General features: G+C 34.1%; 1 protein-coding gene across 2 annotated transcripts in view; it reads left to right on the forward strand.

The window, feature by feature from the left end:
• The window catches only part of LOC145293893 (double-strand break repair protein MRE11-like), a 69,101-nt gene extending 45,992 nt beyond the window's left edge, over positions 1-23,109 (forward strand). For both annotated transcript variants that reach the window (XM_080140658.1, XM_080140657.1), the window contains 5 exons: positions 28-128; positions 4,584-4,675; positions 10,475-10,594; positions 17,328-17,803; positions 19,692-23,109. In XM_080140658.1, coding sequence (XP_079996784.1) covers positions 28-128; positions 4,584-4,675; positions 10,475-10,594; positions 17,328-17,803; positions 19,692-19,857 — 955 coding nt within the window. In that variant the 3' untranslated portion in view covers positions 19,858-23,109. The remainder of the gene's footprint in view (positions 1-27; positions 129-4,583; positions 4,676-10,474; positions 10,595-17,327; positions 17,804-19,691) is intronic.
• Positions 23,110-24,189: the final 1,080 nt, after the last annotated feature.

A 24,189-nucleotide genomic window follows, 5' to 3' on the forward strand; every position in this document is an offset into this window, starting at 1 on the left:
TAAAGAGATTTTTTTTTGTTTCTATAGATTTGGTCAAAAGTTTGTTGATAAAGTAGCCAATCCGAAAGACATTGTTACTTTTCACAGAAAAAAGATTACGACTGGTGATAAAAAGACGATTGCATTTGGTAAGTAAATTTTATATTTCACCTTGGAATTCTTTTTTTTTTTCTTTTTTTTTTTTTAAAATATTGTCCAGTGAAGAAATGATACAGCAGAAACCAGTTATTGTAAGAAAGAGAAATATTTGAAGGTTGAATGAAAAAATGTGAAACATGAGTCTAAAGATCAATCTACCTCGTGCTCGACAACATTGCTGACACCCCAACTCTGTTTTCATGGTTTTCTTCTCCGTTGCCTTTTCTGGTTGTGTCATTGTCTCTCACAATGGTGGCTGTTGACGGCACGCATGAGTTCACAAGTATAAAAATGAAATACAGCAAAACACATTCTGCAAATATCAATTTGCAGTCTGGATGTGTGTGTGTGATACCATCAACCCTCTCCACGCTAAAGGTTCACCTCTTATGTTCTGTCGAGGCCATGTTCTTCAGTTGATGTCAGCTCATCTTGATCTGAAACTCTCTCCATCTGGTCCAGGTCACGACCTGCCTTCAGCTGTGCCCAACTCGCAACTGTTCAACTCAAATGTCACAAATCCAAAACTGCCTGATACTTTCCCCAACTGTGATAAACTCATTGATTTTTCTAAAACTACATTTGTCATCTCTTCTGATTGTGTTATCATGGTCGTCTCTCACATTGGCGGCTGTCAAGGGGACCTGCACAAGTTTACAAGTATAAAAGATATAATAAAGCAAAGAACACACAAAAACAACATTCTACAAATATCAGTCGTAATCTGGGTATCTGTGTATGACGTGACACCATCAGCTCTCTACATGTTAAGATCCACTTCTACATTCTGTTAATGCTGTGTCGAAATTAGTATAAATTCACAAAATTATGAAACATGATCCAGTAGAAAATGTGCTAGATGTATTTTTAACAAAAAATTCCGGAACTTTAATTTAAGTCAAGGGAGATAAGTCAGTATAACTGAATTGGTCACACAATTATTCCGCATTAAAACATACAATAAAACTTGATAATTTGATACTTTCTATTTTTACTTGTAATTACTTTTCTACTGCATCCTTTTTTGGAATCAATATGAATTTCACCATGTCACGTAAGTACATACTAATGTTTTCACCTGAAATGTGTTGGTTTAATAGATGGCTAATGTAAGCAAGCACCATTAAATTTCTGTACTGAGGCCATTGTTTTTTGTTTGTGTCTTAGAAGTGTTATCTGGGGATTTTGTATGGGTTATTTGGAAGAGATGGTTTATGTTGATGATTTAGTGTTCACCTGTGAAACAATGGAATGTCTACTTGTTAAGTTCTGGAATGTCTAGTTGTTAAGTCCTGCTACTGAAAGGAAAAGTCTGAGAGTGAATATTCATCATGAGTCGTATCTTCTGCTTGGTGTAGATTGCAAACCCACATGACTAATTTTTCGCCATTCCTTTCAATCCAGGGCAAGTTGGTTGAGAAATGTCCAATCAAAAACATTTTTTCTCCATCTTCTTCTTGGTTTTCCTCTGCCTCTTTTGCCTTCTAACATACCCTCTAAGCATAACTTTGACAGGCCAGTGGTTGATCCATTGACATGGCCCAAAGGTTTAAGGGTTTTACTTTTGATTTTATCAGATAGAGGAAGTACGGAAGTAGTTTGATGGAGGGTGGATATTGTCTTTTTGATCAAGCGATGTCCCTTAATGAAACGCATTACATAATTTTGAAACATCTCAATGTGATTGGCTAGTTATTTAGTCCATGTGACAAAAAACTACTGGGTGAATATAAATTAAATAAATTTTCACTTTAATAGCTATCGGCACACTTTTTGATTTTAAAATGGTGTTGTTTTTGGAAAGCCCATCAACTCGATTTCTCCAACTCAGCTCGATTTTGTGTTTCAATGTCGGTTTGTGATCACCGGAGAAAGTCAGTTTATGCTCTAAATAAGTGAATTGGGTGACCTATTCTACGCATGCGTCAAATGACGTCATGACCTGATTTACTTTAAATAGTTAAAGAACTGGCTAAATTTCATGTACATCGCGTTAGCTCAGTTGGTTAGCGCGTTGGTTCGTTATCTAAACGTTTTGGGTTCGAATCGTGGTGTGAGATGTCTTTTTTTTTTTTTTTTCGATTTTTTAAATTTAAATATTGAACCAGTGTTATTTAAGCCATTTTTCACGTAACGTTCATTTTTCTGTTTTTTTTTTACTTCGCTTATCCACCCCCGACCACACACCCAAAAACACCTGGGTACCCACCGATTTTTTTAATTTTAATATCGAAACAGGCTTATTTAAGCCATTTTTCACGCGTTCGTTTTTCTGTTTTCTTTTTTGTTTTTTCAATTTTTACATTTAACATCGTTCATTTGCCTTACGTTAGTTTTTTTTTGTGTTTTTTTTTATGTTTTGACCCCCCCCCCCCGCGCTTAAGTTTTAACGTTCGTTTTATGTTTTCTTTTTTTACTTCGCTTATAACAAACAAACCTGGTCATTGACCTTATTTGCTGAATAGCTATTGCTTACGCCGTCGTCGTCGTAACGCTCTACGACTTCCGTGCGTGCACCTGTCAATTTGGTTCTTACTTAAATAAATTCAAACATCTTTCAGTAACTCATTCTGGCTGGCCGATTTTATTTTCAAACTTTGCCTCAGGGCTTCGGGTTTGATCCTACCAACTCCCCCCCCCCTCCCCGGTTTCTTTTTTATTTAATAGCACACACACCTCCAAACACCCGGGCAATGCCGGGTACCCCCGCTAGTCTATATATATAAAAGCGAAAATGTGTGTATATATGTATGTGTGTTTGTATGTCTCGCAAAAACTTTCCACACGGGTCATGGATTTTCGCCAGATTGGTATCATTTTAAACTTCCAACCTTCGCCCAACAAATATCGAAAAATTGGCCAAAAACGTTAATTTTTTCACCCTGAAAATCAGCAGTTTTCTACAGGGGGTGGTCAGCAAAGCCGTCCTCTCGTGGCGAGTTTGGTTCTACGCATGCGCAAATGATGTCGGAACCTGATTTAGTTTAAAGATTTTAAAAAGTGACCTAATTTCGTCCACGTCGTCTTAGCTCAGTTGCTTAGAGCATGGCCTCATTATCTAAAGGTTTTGGGTTCAAATCGTGGTGTGAGATGTCTTTTTTTTTTCGATTTTTTAAATTTTAATATTGAAATAGGGTTATTTAAGCCATTTTTCACGTTCTATGCTTTTTTTTGTTTTTATTTTTCAGATTTTTTAAAGAAGCTTTAACGTTCATTTTTCTGTTTTCTTTTTTTGTTTTTTAGTTTAGTTTTTTTTACTTCGCTTATTCTTATGTTTTGATTAACACCCCCCGCCCGAGCACACACACCTCCAAACACTCGGGCAACGCTGGGTACCCCCCCCCCCCCCAGTCTATATAAATCTCACCTTTCAGTTTAAATGTGTGTATGTATGTCAGCCTAAAACTTTCGACAGAAGTGACGGATTTTCACAAGTTCGGTATCATTTTGAAGCTCGACCCTTCGGATGACAAATATCGAAATATTGGCCAAAAACATTAATTCCATCACCCTCAACGGGGCAATTTTCTATAAGGAGGGGTCGCTTTTTTGACGATATTTTCGAAAGTCATCCCCTTTTTTCAATTGTCTAGCCTTAATTTAAACCTACGTCACTTCCGGTTTGACGATGGACACAACGGCAAACACGTTTTTTTTTCACATTCTTTTCCTCCTTTGTGGTACGGATTCGAGCCTACTACCACTTTTTTTGCTTTTGCTCAGCTGATATCTCCAAACACCCGGGCAACGCTAGGCACCCAGGCTAGTTTCATATAATCTGTATATACATAAAAATCACTGTCTCTGTGTCTGCCTACAATTTTTCAAGGGTGTCTTCTAAGGTGCAAGGTCGTAAAGTGGCACAAGACAGGTTAAATGGCTACATTTTTGTGGAATGTTTTATACATATAAAAGCCAGTAACAAAAATAGCTGCTAACAGGTCAAGATTGAATAAAATTGGAACTTGACAGGCGTAAGTCGACTTAAAGGGCTCTTGTACGTATACACAAATATACGTTTATACATTAAAAGTTCATTTTTAACTATTTCTTATCCGTCTGACAATAACTCAAATGGTAACGACTAAGGCTGGAACGCCAAATGTTTTGGTTTCGATTCTAACTGATGGCACCCAAGTCATTTTTTTTCTCTTTATTTTTGAAATCACTACTGTATATTGGGTAAAATATAATAATCAAAAGAGAATTGTGCTCTATAATGATAAATGCGACATCTGCATAAATTAAAATATATTTAAGCATATTTTATGACTGGGCAATGCCGAGCATCCTGTTAGTACATATATAAATAAATAAATATTGCACTCTTACTTTTTAATTTTTCTTGATAATTGAGTACTATGCTGAGGTTCTCTTCCACTAACTTTACAAAGAAATATATATATATTCTAAAAGTCTGTTCTTTTTTTTTTTTTTTTTTGCAGATAGCAAAGTATTATCTGATTTCAAACCTGAAACTCTTAATATGAATGGAGTGGAGGATATTGTCCACAGCCTCTTTGCCAATGCTGAAGTGGTAAGTAGCTTTATCTAATTCTGTATCTGTGGCAACCTGATGAAGATCCATCTCTCAGTTACCCGAGCAGAAACAGACTACCATGCTTACTTAGTTAAATGAGAATAATAAAAGCAGGCAATGAATGTATGCATAACTAAAAATCCTTTGGAGGCTGAACGATGAGAAACATTAACAATCTTTATTATTAAATTTAAGACAATGTGCCGTTACATGTAATCTTATCTATATATATAAAAGGCAAAATATGTGTGACCATTTCGTGTATGTCTTGCAAAGGCTTTTCTCGCACACGCTCCTGGGGGGGGGGGTTACTATTGCTTAGAACTGTTTATATAGGCCGTAGATAATAATATGTAGGATTTGAGAACGCATGTAGCGTCTAGATTTATTTACGTCGATTTTTACAAAATTATTGCTATTTTGGCTTCTTGCATGTTGATTGGGCTTTTTAGTATAAATAAAATGAAACTAAACTCAAACGGATGTATTCTCGGCATTGCGCCAGGAAAAATGTCCAGAAGCAATCAGCTTTGATCAATCTTGTATATCAGACAGTTGCTATTCAATCTGGACAATTGGGAGCTGTTTCCCCCTCCCCAACATCTATTGGGGGAAAAAACAGTCAAATTTGGGTAAACAAACCCAAACGCTGCGTGACTTCTATTTGACCTTCTTAATTAGGTCAAATGGAAGCAGCAAAGTTAACTTTTATTGCGCACGCCTGTTTTTATAGTTAAATAAATAAATTCAAACACGTCTACGCTGTATGTTGCGGTGGCCCAATGGTTAACGTAGCACTTTTTTTTTTTCACACATTACCCGGAGTTTTGATTTACCTCAAGACACCCGGGCATCGCCGGGTACCCCCCGCTAGTATTCTATAAAAGTGAGAATGTGTGCGTGAGGACACTTCTCAACCTATAAACTCAATGAATTGAAATTTGGTATATAAGCTATTCAGATTGTGGAAAACTTTTTAATCGGTATCCATCCGGGAAAATAGGCTGCTAAAGGGTCAAAATTTAAAAATTGGTACATGGGAGTCCTTGAATTTTTGCCTATTTGTTAATGTTTCATGACTGCGCATACGTGAATTGTTCTTATTATGTTAAGAATAAGTAGATTGGAAACATGTCAAGCCGACCTAATGGTTATCGTGCTTAACTCATTGTCTTTAGGTTTCTGTTTTAATCGCAGCTTGAGTATTTTTTTTTACTTAAGAAAAAACATAATACTCGCATGCACATGTGTCAGTTTTTTTCTGTTTTTTTTTTTCACTTCATTTTTTTAAAAAGAATTTAATGTTATGGTATTTCTGTTTAATACTGAATTCTGCATTAACTAAGATATATTTTCGCCTATTTTACGACAGGGTGACGCTGGGCAGCTAACTAGTCTACTATATAAATGGTAACGCTCTGGTTTTTAATTTTCATATCATTTTCTTCAAGCTGAAGATGAGGCATCCTACCAGATGCCAGACATTCACCCGGTATCTCATACATTCCGATCAAGAGATCTTTGTAAGATTCTTACTGTCCCTTAGTGCAATTGTTTGAATGCCTCTTGCACTTAGTTTATATTTGCCAAGTAGTTTTTTAAATTCCTTTTCATGAGTCCAGTTGCTCCTATAATTACTGGAATGATGGAGATATTTTTAAGATTCGAGTTTCTTTTCATGTCGAACAAAAGATTTTGGTAATTTATTTATCTTTTCTATTTCATCTCTGTTTTAATCCAGCATCATCAGGGACTAACTTCTACTAATGTTGCTTCTTTCTCCTTATCCCATATCAGTAAGTTAGGTTTAATGGCTCCGTGTTCAAGCTGTAGGAATTGTATAGTCATAGTAGACTTATATAACTTATTTCCAACAGTTCTTTCTGGTATTTATGCCGAGGACTTGCTGCTGGAGTTAATATTCAAATTTTTACAAATCGTCCAGTGGAGATATTTACACACGTAGAACCTTACAGCTGGATGTTAGATGGCTCACACTCTCTACTTCTGTTGTCATTGCTAAGACCACTCATCTTTTTAAAAGCATTGGTCATCAAACCTTGATCTTGGGCAGCCATTATAATCATCTCCTGATCATAGGGGAGCGATCCTCTTTTTAGCTAGTCTATAATACCTTGTTTATCTATAATTTTATGTAGAGTGTATGCTAGTGTAATAATAGAATAGTTAAGATCCAAGTGTGTGTGTGTGTGCGTGTGTGTGTGTGTGTGCGTGTGTAAAAAATATTATTGATTGGCAAGTAGGACATTTGTTGATAAATGAGAAATCATTTTTTAACAGTTTCTGTTTAAATGTTTCTACTTTCTTTGGAGAGTATCATCATTAAACAAAGACCAGAGTTAACTCCCTTTGTGGTGCAAGTGTTGGTATCAATGTACTTTTATTAAATGAATGGATGAGAACAAGCTCCCTCAACAAACACTATACTCAGAGCTAGCCGCAGGTAAAAGACCCATCGGCAACCTTTTACAACAATACAGTGATCAACTCTAAACCATCCTGAAAAACGATTTGACATTCACACCTAGGGAAACAGTAACCTAGGACTGGCACCTGTGGCACCAATCCATCATATCTGGTACCAAATAATATAAGACAGAAAGGAGAAGACTGGTGGAGATTAAAAGGCAAGCCAGATTCTATGTTCAGATTGGTCTGAGATGCTATCTGCAAGCCAAACACTAAAAGAAGAGGAAATTTAAATTGTCGGATATGAGAATCGACTGCTGATGACTCTTATCTTAAATTCTTTCAACAAAGCAAAAATAAAACTATCATGGCTTAATTACTATATTCTGTAGACTTCTGCTTTAGGCTTTATTTTAAAAAACAAACATCGATTATTTGGGAACATTTATCTTTACAGCTGCCAATACTTATTTTGAAAAAAAAAAGTGGTTTCCTGCTCAACAATGATTGCCGATCCCAATGTTGTATGCCATGGATATATTTTCTTTTCATCTTCTTGTTTTGACCATGTCCTTATCTTTTACGCATTGGCGACTACTGAGGGGATGCACTGACTCACGTGTATAATAAATAAAATGATTTAGAAAACATATTCTGTGGATGTCAGTTAATCTCTGGGTACATGCGTGACACCATCGTGGGAAACTACCCTCTAAGCGCTAACGTCCACATTTACATCTAGGCTATGACGGACACGGTCTAGATGTAAATTGCCGAGGCTGTGTTCATCAGTGAGTTGATCAGTTTATCTCGTCATCTTGATTTCATTAAAGCTTTTCCAATCTTGTCCAACTGCAGTCTGCCTTCAACTGTCAAGCTTGTAACTGTCTTCAACTCTGTCGTCAATTGTTGCAAACCCAAGACAATTCGCAAACCACTGCTAACCATTGTAAAACTGTTGCAAAATCTACTGCTAAAACTAATTCCAAAATATATTGATTGATCTTTTGTTCCTGTTATTGTCACACCTTGATCAACAATCCCATTTTAGCTTTCTTTCGTATTCCTTTGTGAAGAATTTCTTATTCATTGTTTATCTGATAAACTTATTTCCTCTCATCTTTTTTCATACTTCTTTTTCTCTTTCTCTTCCACTTCCCAACATGTTTTTGGGGAAGAACCACTTGTGTCACAATGTTGAGGTGCATTTCCTTCAGGATTTGAAGCAAAGTCTTTTCAATCTGTGTTCGCTTTGCCATGTAACATATCATAGGTGCCAAACTCTTGATCTGCGATGATCATGCCATGGATGTGCGACTGCAAACTGAAAGAAAAGATTTCATCAATTGTAATTTATCAGAAACTACGGATGCCTTATGCATTTGTCATCTGAAGTGGTTCAACCATGTATGTAACATTGTATCAACTCCACATGTTTGAATATTTAAAACACTGAAGAATGTGATAGACCAAGAATAACATGGATTGAGTGTATAACAGACAATATAACTGCATGTGATCTGGACTGAACTGCACAGAAAGTGAGTGTGAGACATTGCATGGTGCTTGGAGTACCCAAAAAACAAAACTGAATAGGAAGCCAAAGTATGTATGTGTGTGTATATATAAGAACAAGTAGTTAATAAAACATGTTAAAAAAAAAACTGTTAAGAGTTAAAAACATATTTAATTTTAAAAAGGAAACACTAAATAAGTGGATAGTCCTTAATCCGTGGAGTTTCGAAGAAATACTTTCCTTCTCATCAGAGGGTAGGATTTAGCAAAATGCAGGATCGGATTTTGCTTGCAAAAGTATTTAATGAAACTACAAGTAAGTCATAGATCTTACTTGATAACAAAAAGTGAAGCAGAGAGAATAAGGTGAATAAAAAAGTGATTTCACGTGAATGGATATATATATATATATATATATAGATATAGATAGATAGATAGACTAAATGTCTATCTTCAACTTCCAATGTAGAACCCCATTACTATGTCTCCTTCACCAACATCAGGGGTCTACGTTTCAACCTTCTAGAGGTTGAAACCCAATTATGGGAGACTAAACCAGACTTATTATTCCTAAGCGAAACTGGCATTGGAACTACTATTTCCCTTGAAGAGTTTGAAATTAAAGGATACTCTAACTTAAAATCCAAATCTGACCCCCAAGATCGCCATGGGCATGGAATATGTACCTACATTAAAGATGGCTTTCCATGAGATAGGGACATTAATTGGATTTCAATTCATTAATAAATACAAAAAAAACATTCTAAATTTGTTCCATTATCCCAATCAGACACTAAACCTGGCGAGCTCTTCTCATTTGAGAAAGCCCTTTCGGGTTGAAGTAAATTTATAATGAGATTGAACTAAGTTTATGTTGTGTTTTTCTTTTACTTTTATCTATGCTCTGCTATGCATTGAGTTCTTCTACTTGAAATTTCTCTGTCCTTCATAGATTAATTTTCCATATATATTGCAATCATGAAGCGAAAACTTTTAAAATTCATGATTAAAAACATTTAAAATAAAATAAACGGGGTGAAGAGGTGAAGCGAAGAAAAAAAAAATGAGGAGTCAGCTGACCGGTTTTGCCTCGCTTTCTCAAAGCTGTATCGAGGGGTTTGTTTTGAAAAAAAAAGGGGGGGGGTCGAAAATATGTATAAATAAAATCACGTTGTGTTATGTGTGGGGAAAAAAAAATGGGGAAAAGCAATTAAAATAAAGCAACATTATATTACTTGAAGATCCTAGAGACTAATTACGCTCAAACCGAAAAGACATTCCCACTGTTTACAGAGAGAAGGCCTTCTCAACCGAACGTGAACAGTCTCCAAGATCTTTAAATGGAATAGTGAGTAATATATATATATATATACATATACACACACGCATGTGGTGTAAATGAAGAAAAAAGAAACAAGAACGACCGACCGCGTTTTTGTGTGGCTTACCTCGTGTTCATAATGAAGAAGAAAGAAACAAAAATGGCTGCCCTGTTTCTTTATATGCCTACAGGGTGACCATGAGGTATGCAAATGAGATGCTCCTGATTGGAGATAAAAGAGGAGTGATTTGGGGAAGGAAGGCATTCTGAAGTTAGATTGCGAGCAGAGAAGTTGTATTTGTAGAAGAGAAAAGTCGGATTCGGGGAGAGAAAAGCTAAAGTTGCAGAAGTTCGTTTTGGAGTGGAGAGAAGACGCGTCAAGTGGTGACCAGAAAGTGAAAGTTCGGACAGCAGTGTCACGCAAACGACACACATACATTATGTTTAGAGAGATACATTTTTTGAAAACTAGTTTAATATGTTTTTTTTATTTTTTATTAAAGAAAAACTCTGTTTTTTTTTATTTTCAGGTTCACAAGCTTCAGCTTTTAACTGAGAAAGGACTTGGCGATGCCGTTCGAGAATATGTTGACAAGGAAGAAAAGGATGCAATTTCTGAACTGGTGAAATTTCAGCTGCGTAAAATGCAGGTAAGTATATTTGCCATCATTACTTTCACTGGCAAAATTGTACAAGAACATATGGAAATATTTTTGTGTGCATATTATCATATTATATCTACAGTATATTGATGTGTGTGCTTATTTCCTGTATATATATGTATGTGTAAATTGTCAGGCATTGAAATATCAGCAGCAGTTATGTATGATGTGTATGTCGATGAGTGTGGACGTTAGTGTGTGTGTATATCTAAATGAATAAATGTGAAAATCTTTTCCAACTATCCTGAATATGGATGATGATGATGATGATGATGCCAGCTTGTACAGACAATATATTTTGTTTAAACGTTGGAATTAAAAAAAAATATTTTCCAGAACACAGAAACAAAGTTTACCTCTATTATTTCTTAGGGAGATTTTAACATCACCTTTCTTCAAAGTGATATCATTTATTTGACTTCCGTTGGCTCGCTCTACAAAATGGCTCTGGGGGTTAAAGCTGAAATCAAAATTGATAAAATCAAATTCCTTCATGATTACATGTGCAGTGCTCCACAATTGACAAGAAAGTTGTTACTGTTTGTTGAAGTGTCAAACATGCATCAAAATAAAAATGTATGTTCACTAATAAAGCTATCCACATTTTTTGAGTACCTTTGGAAATTTTTGTAACTATATTGGAAACTTTTGTGTTTGGCTCGTCCACAATTATAACAGATAATTTTTTTTTTTTTTTTTTTTTTTTTTATGTAGGAGTCACCATTTATCAAGGTCTGGAGGCCACTCAAGGATAAGGGTTAATGAGTGTACAGTAGTCAATGAGACAATATCATAGTAATCATTAGTAGTGGAAATTTGGTAAATTGGGTTACTTAAGGGGGCAGCTCATCAAGAATTTGTTTGCGTTGGACTTGAAGACGACCAAATTGTAGTCAGCTGGAAAGCAGGCAAATGGAAGAGAGTTCTACAGGCGTGCAGTTCTAAGAAAGAAGCTTTGTTCATGGAATCTATATTTAAGTTTAGGCACAAATAAAGGATTATTAATAGTGGTTTCAGATAGACGAGTGTTTTTCTTGAAAGTTTGGCATGGTGGGAATATAGATTGGAGCTCAGATGAGCACTTGCCATGAAAATAATGATAAAGCAGAGACAGGCTCGCAATGTCTCTTTTGTGGGAAAGAGGTTGTAGGGAAAAGAAAAGGGCATCCCCACTAGGCTACAAAGTCTATTTTGAACTCTGTCAAGACAGGATAGGCTGCTTTTAGCAGCTCCTGCCCATATGTGGCAACAGTACTCCATCCTTGGATGTACCTGGCTCTTATATAGGTAGAGAATTGTATCAACAGTGAGATATCTACTGGAACGGTAGAAGGATCCCACCATTTTTCAAGCAACTTTGGCAATGGATTTGATATGTGTTCCATTTCAGATCAGGACTAAAGGTCAAGCCCAGAAGCTTGTCAAAATATGGAGTCTCCCCAAGACGAAAGCCATTCATTTCATTGCATCTTTTTTATTTTTAAGAGAAAAATTGTTCTTTGAAAAGTTGCAATTTTTATTTGGGGTAAAAGTATGATTTGATCTTGTTGGTTTTTGGTGGACATTTTTCAATTTCATGATACTTGTTGATTCCTTATTTTCCTTTATCATCTTCTTGCTTTCCTCATAACTTCTTAGTGTTACTTTGAATTGACTAAAAGTCATGGGTTTTTCTTTTTTGGGTTATCACAGTTGTAAATGACTTAAAGTTACTTGGCAACCCCTTTAAGAACTGTGGAACTCGATAGACTGTCATTTATAATTTCACCAGAGATTTTTAATGAATTTGCTGTTGTTTTGGCCCTTAGAATATAGTCTGTAATCAACTCAGCTTTTAAAGACGTCAGTTCTGTATATAAAGAAATCATTTTGGGTTTTCCTTTCAATAAATAATGCTCCCTTAATATGTCCAATGGTTTGCAACGATCATCCAAAACTTCTCGCATTATCAGAGATAAACTTCTGTCATCTAAGCTATCAATTCTGCAAAGACAGTTGCATTCTTTTCAATAAATTCAGAGTTGTTTCAATTTTCAGGTTGTGTCAGAATGACTTTATGTAGTTTTTGAATGTGTAAATAACCCAAAAGTTCACTGCCACAATTCAAATTTTGATTCCAATCCATTGACTGATGCTACCAGATCAGGCTGTCTGAAGATGTTGGCTTCCTGAGACGAAATGCACCTAACATTGATGCTTTTTGTTTTTCTACTTCCTTTTGCAAAACTTAATTATGTTCTGCAAAACCAAAACCAACAACAACAACCCACCTTTCTCCCCCTTTCCTTCTTCCCATTTCCACCTTTCTGTTTCTATTTTCCCCATATCCTGAGTGGTTTACTAACTTAAAATGTACCAAACATTAATAATGTAACCCTTTTCCCTCTCCCATTGCAAAACTCATTCATGTTCTGCAGAGCAGGGAACAAAAACTATAAAATCCACTATAAAATAACCAAACTAAACACTACAAACTAGCGATTGAAGATACAAAAAGCTTGAAGAATAAAAACCTTCTACAAAATAACTGAATGCAACATGAATACTATTTCCAATATAATTGGATTCGGCATTAAATAACCTGAAAAGGGTTGATATGCCGTAAAACAAAACAACCAACCCAAACCAAACCATTGAAGTAAAATTGTCCATTTAGCCCATAACTTTTTGAGTTGAAAGCCATTTTAGTTTTAGAAGAGAAGCGAAATGTTGTTCCAAAAAAAATGGCACTATTAATCTGGAGAAGCTGTAAATTGCTGACGAAGACAAAGATTTTCCAGTAGGTAGTCAATACGAAATAGTTTTGAAGAACAAAGTTCTTTTCCTTATTAAGAACAAAAAATATACAGAAGTTTAAAATATCCAGTATGTTTTATGGAGTGATTTCAGTTTCTGATTGAGCGATAACAGTGTCGTTGCATTTTTTTTTTGTCATCGTACCCTCATAAGGATTCCAAAAATATTGTAACAAGTATAAACAGGAATCACTATTCATATTTTGTTTTTCCTATTCATCATCATCATTTTAACATCTGTTTTACACGCTGGCATGTGTTGGACAGCTTTTAGAAATTGACTTCCAAACTAATTCATGTGGTCTTGTAAGGGTCTGAAAGAAAGACACAACTCGGTATTTAATGAAAACAAAATATATTGAACAGAAAAACAAATACATCAAATAAAGAATGTGGTTATACATCAGTCCGATTGCCACTTCTGCATAACTTGTGCTAACGCTGATAGATATGATCTCTCAGTATTTATAATAAAGGAAAGAGTTTATTATTATCTGTACAGTGAATACACCACACCACAAGACTAATCTATCTCTGACCAAGTTTTTATTTAGACCTCTTTTTCTTAAATGCAAATCACTTCCTCCCATGTTTCCCTTGGTCTTCCCTTGACAACTAACCCTGCTACCATAATTGATCTACATTTATTAACAAAACATTCTCATGAATTCTTTCAGGATGAGAAAACCAATGAAGTCTTTTGTTCTGTTCACATCTCCAGATTGAATCTTCCTCTGAGGTCATCAGATCTAAACTTTAATACTCAGATTACATATAAATTGTATCATTTTGATATCATTTCTCTCCATGCAACACACATTCTCAACCCTCACTGGCCAGGTTTCACTTCCATAAATTGTCACAATTCATACATATGCCTGATACAAACTTCCTTTAGTTGACAGTGATTATGTGGTTTCAGTCAGCATGGTAACAAAGGGATTTTCTTTTCAAATTAGATCACAGCTGGAAGTTTGCCACAACTAATGTTTTATTTTAAGAAATCAAAATGATACTTGATTTATCAACTAACAAACTACTGGTAATAAGACCAACAGAATTGTTTCTTGGTGTACGCCAAAACAACTGCCCACCTCTCAAACCAAACTCAAATCCCAATCTTTTAATTCTTTTATTGCATTTGAAAATTATAGATGTCTGCTATTGGTGGATTGATCATACACGGAGTCTATCCGACAGCAATCATCGTTTAATATGGTTGAACTGATTTCCTCTAAAAGAGGAAGTTTCATGCGAATATCAAATTCATAATCAGTCCCCAATTGCTTGCATATTTTATTTCTAAAAAAAAATTCCTTTTCCAAAGTAGAAAACCAACTTCTAGGTGATCAATCCTGAAACAAAATATTTCTCTCACCAGTCAAGCCCTGATCATATGCATTATACCAGGGTTTCCCAAACTTCAGGACACCATGGAGCTCCTAAGCAGGGCAAAAGTTTTTTACGGAGCACTAACAATGTAATTTCTAAAATAAATATGAAAAACATTAATTTCAAATTTTAACACTAACTAATGATAATGTTCATAACCATTTTTTTCTTTTTGATTAATCAAAAATTGTTGCATTTTTGTTAATTCATTTTTTTTAAGTTTCTTTTTCATGAACCATTCTGAAACTCTTTACACCTGTAGTTATGTATCATATCTCTTTCTAGTAAAGATCAATAATTAAATGTCTGCAGCCATTTAATTATTCCATATAAAGCATTTGGTCCTCTTTAAGAACGGTCTTCCAGAGCCCCTGAGCCTCACTCACAAAGCCCCAGGGCCCCATGGAACCCACTTTGGGAAACCCTACATTATACTAAACATGCATCATGGTGCATGGTTACACATCACACACACACATTTATTTATGTGTTTTAAGAAAAAATTAAAATAAGAGCATAATATTTATTTGTATTTGTGTTATAGAAGATCAGAACAATGTGGGTATTGTCGGTTTCAAATCCAAAGATTTATAGTTGGTCGCCTATATTGAACTCTATTTAGACTATGTTTATCTGTCTCCCTGGAACATAGTGTTAGACATGAACCTAGATTATCATAAACTTCTCTTTCAAATACAGTAAACAGATAATTTAACAATGAAATTTATTAGAATTATGGCAGTGAACTTATAAACATCTATTCTCTTTTTTTATTGGCAGTGGCAGAAGTATCTAAACGTTTTATTGGCCAAATCCTTTTAAACTTATCTATATATATATAAAAGACAAAATGTGTGTGACCATTTTGTGTATGTCTCGCAAAGGCTTTTTTCGGGGGGGGGGGGGGATTTTGATCACTTAGAACTGTTTATATACCCCCTAGATAATAATATCTAGGATTTGGGAACGCGGGTCGCCTCTAGATTTATTTATGTCAACTTTTATGAGATTCGTTCTATTTCGCTCTGTCGCCTGTTTATCCTGCTTTTTAGTATAAATAAAGTGAAACTAAATTCAAACGGTGTTCTCGGCATCGCGCCGGGAAACGTCCAGAAGCAATCGGCTTTGATCAATGTGGGGCCAAACTCCATATATCAGACAATTGCTATTCAATCTGAATAATGGGGAACTGGTTTCCCCCTCCCCAACATCTTGGGGAAAAAACTCAACAAAAGTTAACTCCGTTATTTATATATATATATATATATATATATATATATATATATATATATATGGTAAATATGAAGAATTACTCCACCCTCAAAAATTCCTTTAAAATTACCACTCTTATAGGTTTTCGGGGTCACTGAAAATGAAAATAACATTTAAAATTACTGTAAACAAGTAGTTTCCAAGATATGAAGAAATGTTAGTTTTAAAGAAGTGGGGGATCACTTTTCTATATTAATTAAAATTAACATAAAATGAGCACCCACTTTGTGGCCACGATTTTTTTTTTTTTCAGGCGGGGGGGGGGGGGGTCCACCCTTGGAAAATCCTTTAAAATTACCACTAACATTTAAAATTCCAAGAAACAAGTAGTTCCAAAGATATGAATAAATGCAATCACTTTATGGTCACCTGTTTTTTTTTTTTTGTTGTTTTTTTTGCCGGTTTGTTTTTCGTTCTTTTTTTGGAGGGGGATATTCAGTTATAGAACTTGTATAGTTTTTTAACAGGTGCTTATGCAGTTTAATTAACTGTTTTGAGCAGAAAAACAGTTCTTCTGCTCGGTTAATGTCGGCACGTTGCTTACGTTAAAACGGTTAATTTAACTGCATAAGCACCTGTTAAAAAACTATGCAAGTTCTATAATTGAATATCCCCCTCCAAAAAAAGAATGACAAACAAACCGGCAGTCCCCCCCCCACTCCCTTTTTTTAAAAAAAAATAAAAAGGTGACCATAAAGTGAGTGCGTTTCTTCATATCTTGGGAACTACTTGTTTCTTGGAATTTTAAACGTTAGTGGGAATTTTAAAGGATTTTCTGAGGATGGAAAGACCCCCCCCCCCACACACACACACATACACACACCAAAAAAAAATATCGTGGCAACAAAGTGGGTCTTAGATTTTTATCGGTTTGCCAACTGCTTCACGAATGCGCATGCATGAATGGGTCATATGACAGATTCCTTATGTTAAGAATAAGTAGGTCTGAAAACAATTTTTAAAGATCGTGTTAAGCTGGCCTAATGGTTATCATACTTGATTCACTGTTTTTAGGTTTTGGTTTCGATCTCAGCTTGAGTATTTTTTTTTTTTTTATTTACTAGAAATGAACTGTTTAGGAAAAACATAATACTCACATGCACATGTCTCAGGTTCTGTATGGATTAAAATATAATATTTATGCGTTATTTTATGACCGGGCAATGCCAGGTGGCCTGCTAGTATATATTTAAATTCAACACAATTTTTATCTTCATTATTTTGTAATTAAGGATTTTTGTATTTTGTCTTGAATATTTCAGAACCACTTATCGCAACAATCTGCTAACGAAGATAATCTTGAAATATTAGTCTGTCAGTATAAAGAGGAACGTAAGAAGAGAATGACTAATGAGAACGAGGTGAAGGAGGCCCTGAAGGAATCGCAGTCAATACACAGCATGCGAACGCAGGGTATGGCTACAGATGATACGATTGGTTTTCAGAATTCTGATGACGACAACTTGACCTTTGACCTGGAATTAATAAAAAATAAAAAATCTAAAACTTCCTCAAAAAAAACCAACATCAGTGATTCTGATTCAGATGGCGGGTCATCTGTAAGCAACCAGAAGGGGACTGGCCGTGGAAGAGGGCGTGGTCAGAGAGCCACAAGAGGTGGGCGTGGTAGTCGTGGCGGTCGTGGAAGTAGAACCAAAGCTCCCGTTGTGGCAAGTGATATCGGTAGTTATTTTTCACAATCATCCTCATCAAAACGGACAACGACTCAAACACACAGGTATGTATATGAAATTTAGACGATTCTTTGTAAGCAAATGGTACTTATTTTTTTTTTTTTTTTCAAAAATTATTTTTAACATCTAAAAATTTGATGCTCATATTGTGAAGAAAAAATTGAAATAAAATTGGGAGAAAAATAGCAATTTTAACTTGTCTACCTCTTTTTAGAATTTTCAGTAAGGAGAACACATTACATTAAACTTGTATACTAACCTCGAACCTCTATAAAAAATAATTGAGCTGTAATTTAACAAAAAAAAAAAAAAATTTTAATAATCCAACTATGCTGTTTCTGAATTTTTTTAGATGAAGATTGATTATTCATATTATTTGGATTCTTCAGATTACTGTTCTCATCTTGAGTGTTATGTTCACGCTTCGATCAATGTAATCTCGGACATTCTTCAACAGGTGTATCTTGTCAAACGTTTCTGCTGAACTCGAGAATCTGCTTGTTATCGCTGATGGAATGAGTGAAAGCTACACACCCCGCCCCCTCTCAAATTAAATAAAGAGTTCAGAATTCTGTGCTAATTTCCGAGTTCAACAAAATACATTTGAAAAAGACCAGAGGTTACATTGACCAAAACATTGTATAAATAACACTCAAGATGAGAAGATTATTCGGACAATAATCCAAATAATATGTATTCGATACTCAATTGATATAAATATTCAAAGATTTCTTTTCCAAAATTTTAAATCTCTCTATTGATTTAGCGTTAGAATTCCCTTAATTGTGTCAGACTATTTTGATATTTTGCAATGTCTGTCTCCAAATTCCACACTGTACAGTCTTCTCTGCCACTTACTTTCAAGTTTTCCTCAATTCATCAACCTTCGCACGATTTAAGACATTGCTTCTACAACAGTTTATCCAGGCAGATGAACACCCACATCACTGTATCAGGTTAACAAATTCGTCCAGGATAACTCCTATGCATAGAAAATGTGATTTCAACAAATCTACTGATCTAATGTGTCCTGTTTGTTCAGATTCATCGACTCATGGATCTGTCATTGTGCCGCAGTCTTACCCAATTGCAACACGGTAATGCACGTAATTCTTAATTTTCTAAATTTCAAAACAATTCTCTTAAAATCTTGTAAATAATATTGAGGTTGGTTTCAGAAGTAATTTCTCTAACCTCATCCATGCATTACTGGGCCGGTGCATCTCTAACCTCATCCATGCATTACTGGGCCGGTGCATCCACCACTAGACTTGCCTTTTTAGATAAGGCCCAAAAAGAATCTCCAATCTAATAGGTCCCACACTATTAAACAAGCTCAAACTTCTGTCCCATCACCTTAATGTTGCATCTCTGTGCCTGTTTTACAAGTACTTCAATGGAATATGCTCTGATGTACTCATTGCACTTGTACCCCCTTGAGGTACATGTCATATATAGATGTTGTCTAGTCTTCTACTTTAATAGCTTCTTTTCTTTGGACTACTAGATTTTGAACTTCCCTCCCTGTTTCCACTAACATGTAGAAGCCTTCTACTCTAATAGTTTCTTCTCTCGGACTGGTAGACTTTAAAATTCCCTTCTTGCTTCCTGCTTCCCTAACATGTGGAAGTTTAAATGTAATGTGAACAGACATCTTGCTCCTTACATGATTCTCTGTACGCATGATCCCAAATAGTAGACTCTTATATTCAAGTGATCTCTTGGGGCTCATTTTTAAAATTGACTATCATCTCTATAAAGTTTTGTATGAATTGTGAAGTACCAGGATCGACGTTTCAACTGAGATAGGTTGTGAAATGAAATGGGTTAGTGTTTTAATTTATTTAACATTTTTACAAAAAGAAAAAAAAAATCACAAAATGTAAATTCTTACTTTTCTTTTCTTTTCTTTTTTTTTGTTATATTTTCTAGAGATGAAGTGGTGATATCTGATGATAGTGACGAAAGCAATAATATGTTTCAGCCTTCGTCCAAAATCAGAAAAACAAACACAGGTAAAGCCATGTCCGCAAAGAGCAGCAACAAGCCAACCCCCAGAAGGAGAGGTCTCACTTTTGATGACTCTGATGATGACTGAACAAATCTCTTCATATTCATGAAAGCAAAAAAATCTTTCAATAGTATTATAGTAGTATAAAAATATACTTGTGGCAAGTGAGCTACATACAAACATATGTATTTGATTCCATCAAAGAAAATAAGTAAACTGTTAGCCTATGTACTTTGATGAAATGAAACAAACTTTTCTGCATAGTTTACTTGCCATAAGTATATTTTTATACTGGTATTACTACTTAGCTCTATTCATGTATTGAGCACTGTTAAACTAAATATTGAAACAAGAAATATAGTTTATATATATCATTTCATGTATCCACATAAAAGTTTATAAAGAGATATATCTTATGTATCATTTTCAGTATTTACTTCAATAGTTCTCAATATATGAGTAGAGCTAAATAATAAGTTGTGAAAATATATATGGCAATTAAGCTACACAGAATTTTCAATGACCTGATGAGTTCTTACGAGGATAAAACACAGAAAATTCTGTGTAGTTTAATTGCTATATATATTTTCATACAGGAAATATTCATTTAAACAAACATTTTTGAAAGAAACACACACCTCATAACGGTTGCATTTTTTCATAAACTTTCAGAATTTAACAATTTTTCTTAATTCTTGTTCTAAACATCCCAAATTCATCATGTGTCGATTTATTATCAAAACTTTCAACTTAAAAAAAAAAATCCTTATATAATAATCTATAAAGATACAGAAAATTCTATATGGATGGATGGAGCATACAAATATAAGAAATAATAAAGAATATTTCAAAGTTAACTAAACTTTATTTGATCATATAATCAATATGGAAAAATAAAAAAAATTTACACCATGGTATTTTAAAGCTTAATGCTTCTCATCAGAAAATAAAAATAAGGTTATATAACCCAGCATAAGAATGTTAGCCTAGAAATAAAAAATATACTATAGGTATATAGAAGTTGAATAGAAAGTAAAAAAAATAGAGATAAATAGAAGAACTGTATAAAAGAGAAAAAAGATATATAGGGAGAAATGTAAAAAATTATGTGTATGTATACAATAAAAAATATAAATAAAAATAGTATTAAAAAATAAAATAATAAAGAAGAATAAAGATACAATAAAACATACAATAAATCTATAAAGTTAAAGAAGGAAAATAAAAAAATATGTTTAATTTTAATTATAAAAATTAAAACTAAAACTGAAAATAATTTTTATCTTTATTTCCGTTATTTTTATTTGAAATTTTTATTGTCTGTTTTATTGTATCTTATTTTTATTTCTAGGACAATGTTCTTAAGTTGAGTTTATACATAAATAACCTTGCTATTCTCTTCATTAAGCTTCAAAACACCATAGTCTAAAGAGTTTTTCTTTTTCCTTATTGATTGGGTAATCTATTAAAGTCTATTTTACTTTGAACTGTCATCTGTTATTTCTTTTTATATATATATATATATATATATATATATATATATATATATATGTTTACCGTTTTTTGGGAAAGAATTCCAACAAAGTACTCGATTACAAAGAAAAAAACATTTTCGATATAAGAGCTTAATATATATATATATGTAAATGTACAGAAGGTCAGAAAAACATTGGTACTGTCGGTTTCAACATATACTTAAAGCTATCATAAGGGTGACCAGTTAATGGTAAATTATTATTTACAATTTACCATTAACTGGTCGCCCTTATGTTAGGCTTTAAACCAACAGTACCAATGTTTTTCTGACCTTCTGTACATTTACATATATATATATATACATATATATACATATATATATATAATGCTAATATAGAAGAGTTCTACTTAAGAGTAGAAATTTATTATGCTGCTGCTGCTTTATCGCTTTCAGATTAACACTGATCACAAATAGTGTTGACCACATTTATGAGTAATTTCATCTTTGATTGTTTTACGCACATGAAAACAATATGGTGTACCACAAATGATATTCCAATGCTTAGCAATGCCTTAATGAGTCAAATAAGATTGAGTGCAAAACATTCAGCCTGTAAAGAATTTGCAATGGAAATTTATAAAACCTTTTATTTTTTTAATGTCGAAATAAAAGTTATTTTTTGTTTATTGTTATTATAATGGCAGAATAAAATTTACTTGTTGTTTCTGTTATAATAACATCATCACATTGTTGGAGTTATGTTTGGTGAGAACATTTTTACAGCTCTGTTTATGCACCATGGTGTCGCTTGGGTGAAGATGTGAAAGATTAGTTTTATGATAGGCTTATTGCACTAATTAGGTCGATTAGGCTGCTGTGGCTGGAGATTTGAGTGGTCATGTTAGAAAGACTCCTGGTGATTTTGAAGGTGTCACTCGCTTTCCAGATTTATTTGCTATGTTCCCTTCGACAAGAAGACCAAAGCTGTCTGATTGCCCTTATGCCAAATCTTCAGTAATCACGATTGTGGGAATTAACTGTGTTCATTTGTCAGTTTTTACGGTTTTGCCTGATCATTTCTTTCCATGTCTTATTAGGGTACGCAGTTTTCTTTTATCTGTTCAATCTTTGGTCTCTGCAAGTGCTGATATATCTCTTGTTTCTTTCAACAAGTCTTAACCAGTGAAAATCGTTTGCCCTTTTTAGAACATCAAGTTTTGGAATGGCCAATTTCTCAAGTAGAATGTCTGACGTAATATTTTAGATCTGGTTTGGCTTTGTTACATATTCACCGAATCAATGCCCTGTCATTTCTTTAGAGTTAAGATAGTGAGAGTCCAACACTCACTGTCATATAACATTACATATCTTATCCAGCTATCATAAACCTTACCCCTGATAATTATTGGCATAACTCAGGATGTTGGGATTGGGAGAAATTCTCTGAATTTTCCCCTGAGCTGTCTTGACTCTGTTCTGATAGTCAAACTTAGTTCACAGCCATCTCCAGCACTCTGTATATTTCCTATGCAAACAAACCGCGCATAATATTTCAGCTTGAATGAAACTCCTCTAGAGTTGATCCAAAATGCAAAATAGTTTTTTATATTAGTTTTTTTACATATCTAATATTTTTTCATTTTTTTATTTGGCAATTTATAACTACAATAAATTGCGGTTTCACTTAATGCCTTAACTAACAAATTCTAGCATTGCTACAAATATAATTTGCTGATTTCTTTATGTCCTCTGATGAGAAGAATAATAAGAATAGCATTCTTTGAAACTCCACGGAATAAGGACTTTGTAAATTGTTTTTTGGAGTATTCAATCGAACAATAAATTTTGATTGTAAAGTTCAACTTACAGTTTTAATTTTCTTTCTCTTATAATAAGCTCTACTCTCTATTGCGTATTGAGCTTTTTTAAATTCGGTTGGGATTACATTTTCCATATATAAATACTGTTATTTATATTAGTTCGAAGTTTACCATTGTGTATATCAGGTAAACACTACATCCCTTTGTTTTTATTAATATATATATATATATATATATATATATATATATATATATATATATATTAATGAAAACAAAGGGATGTAGTGTTTGTTTGTTTACGAATATGTGATTTGAGCACTATAAAAGTGGTGGCGGGTGTCTATTTAAATAGACATTCCGACGAGTTATTTATGGGCGTCAATTCCATGGTCGAGTGGGAGAACCGCCAACTGTCAACACGACGGTCCTAGGTTCAATCCTTGGTTTGGGAGAGATGCTGGTCTAGCGGCACTGATGAGTTGTGATACAACAAAACAGGACTGTATGTCGATGACTACAAATATATTATATATATATATATATATATAATATAAAGCTGAATGTCTGTGTGTGTGTCTGGTCACGAATAGGCTCCTATATGGTTGACTATTTTAAAAAACTGATTACATATAATGATAGAAGATGTATCGAGACACAGGAATGGGTATGTTTGATCTGGCAGAACGGTGGTTTATTAAAATTGTAGGGTCTGCATTCGCGCCTGGTCCACAAAGTATGGAAGTAAAAAATAAAAAAAAAAACGTTTACAAGTGTTTTTGATATAGATGTACATAATAATACTTTGATAAGTATGTTTTAACTTAAATAGGGATGATATAATAAAATTGTGGGGTCTGCGTTCGCGCCTGGCCTCCATAGAATGGAAATAGGCACAAACTTTAATAAAGACTTTTCATATCTATCTGCGTAAGTATACTTTGATAATTATGTTTAAGTTTGAAGAAATATGGTATAATAAAATTATGGCGTGTTCGTTCGTGCCTGACCTCCATAGAATGGAAATATGTCACAAAGTTTAACAAGGTTTTTTAATATAGATCCACAGAATATTGTGATAAGTGTTTCAGTGTGAACAGGTATGGTATAATAAATTATGGGTTT

This window comes from Euprymna scolopes, chromosome 15, assembly GCF_053919585.1.
Source record: "Euprymna scolopes isolate OS-2025 chromosome 15, ASM5391958v1, whole genome shotgun sequence".
In the NCBI taxonomy this organism is placed as follows: Eukaryota; Metazoa; Mollusca; class Cephalopoda; order Sepiida; family Sepiolidae; genus Euprymna; species Euprymna scolopes.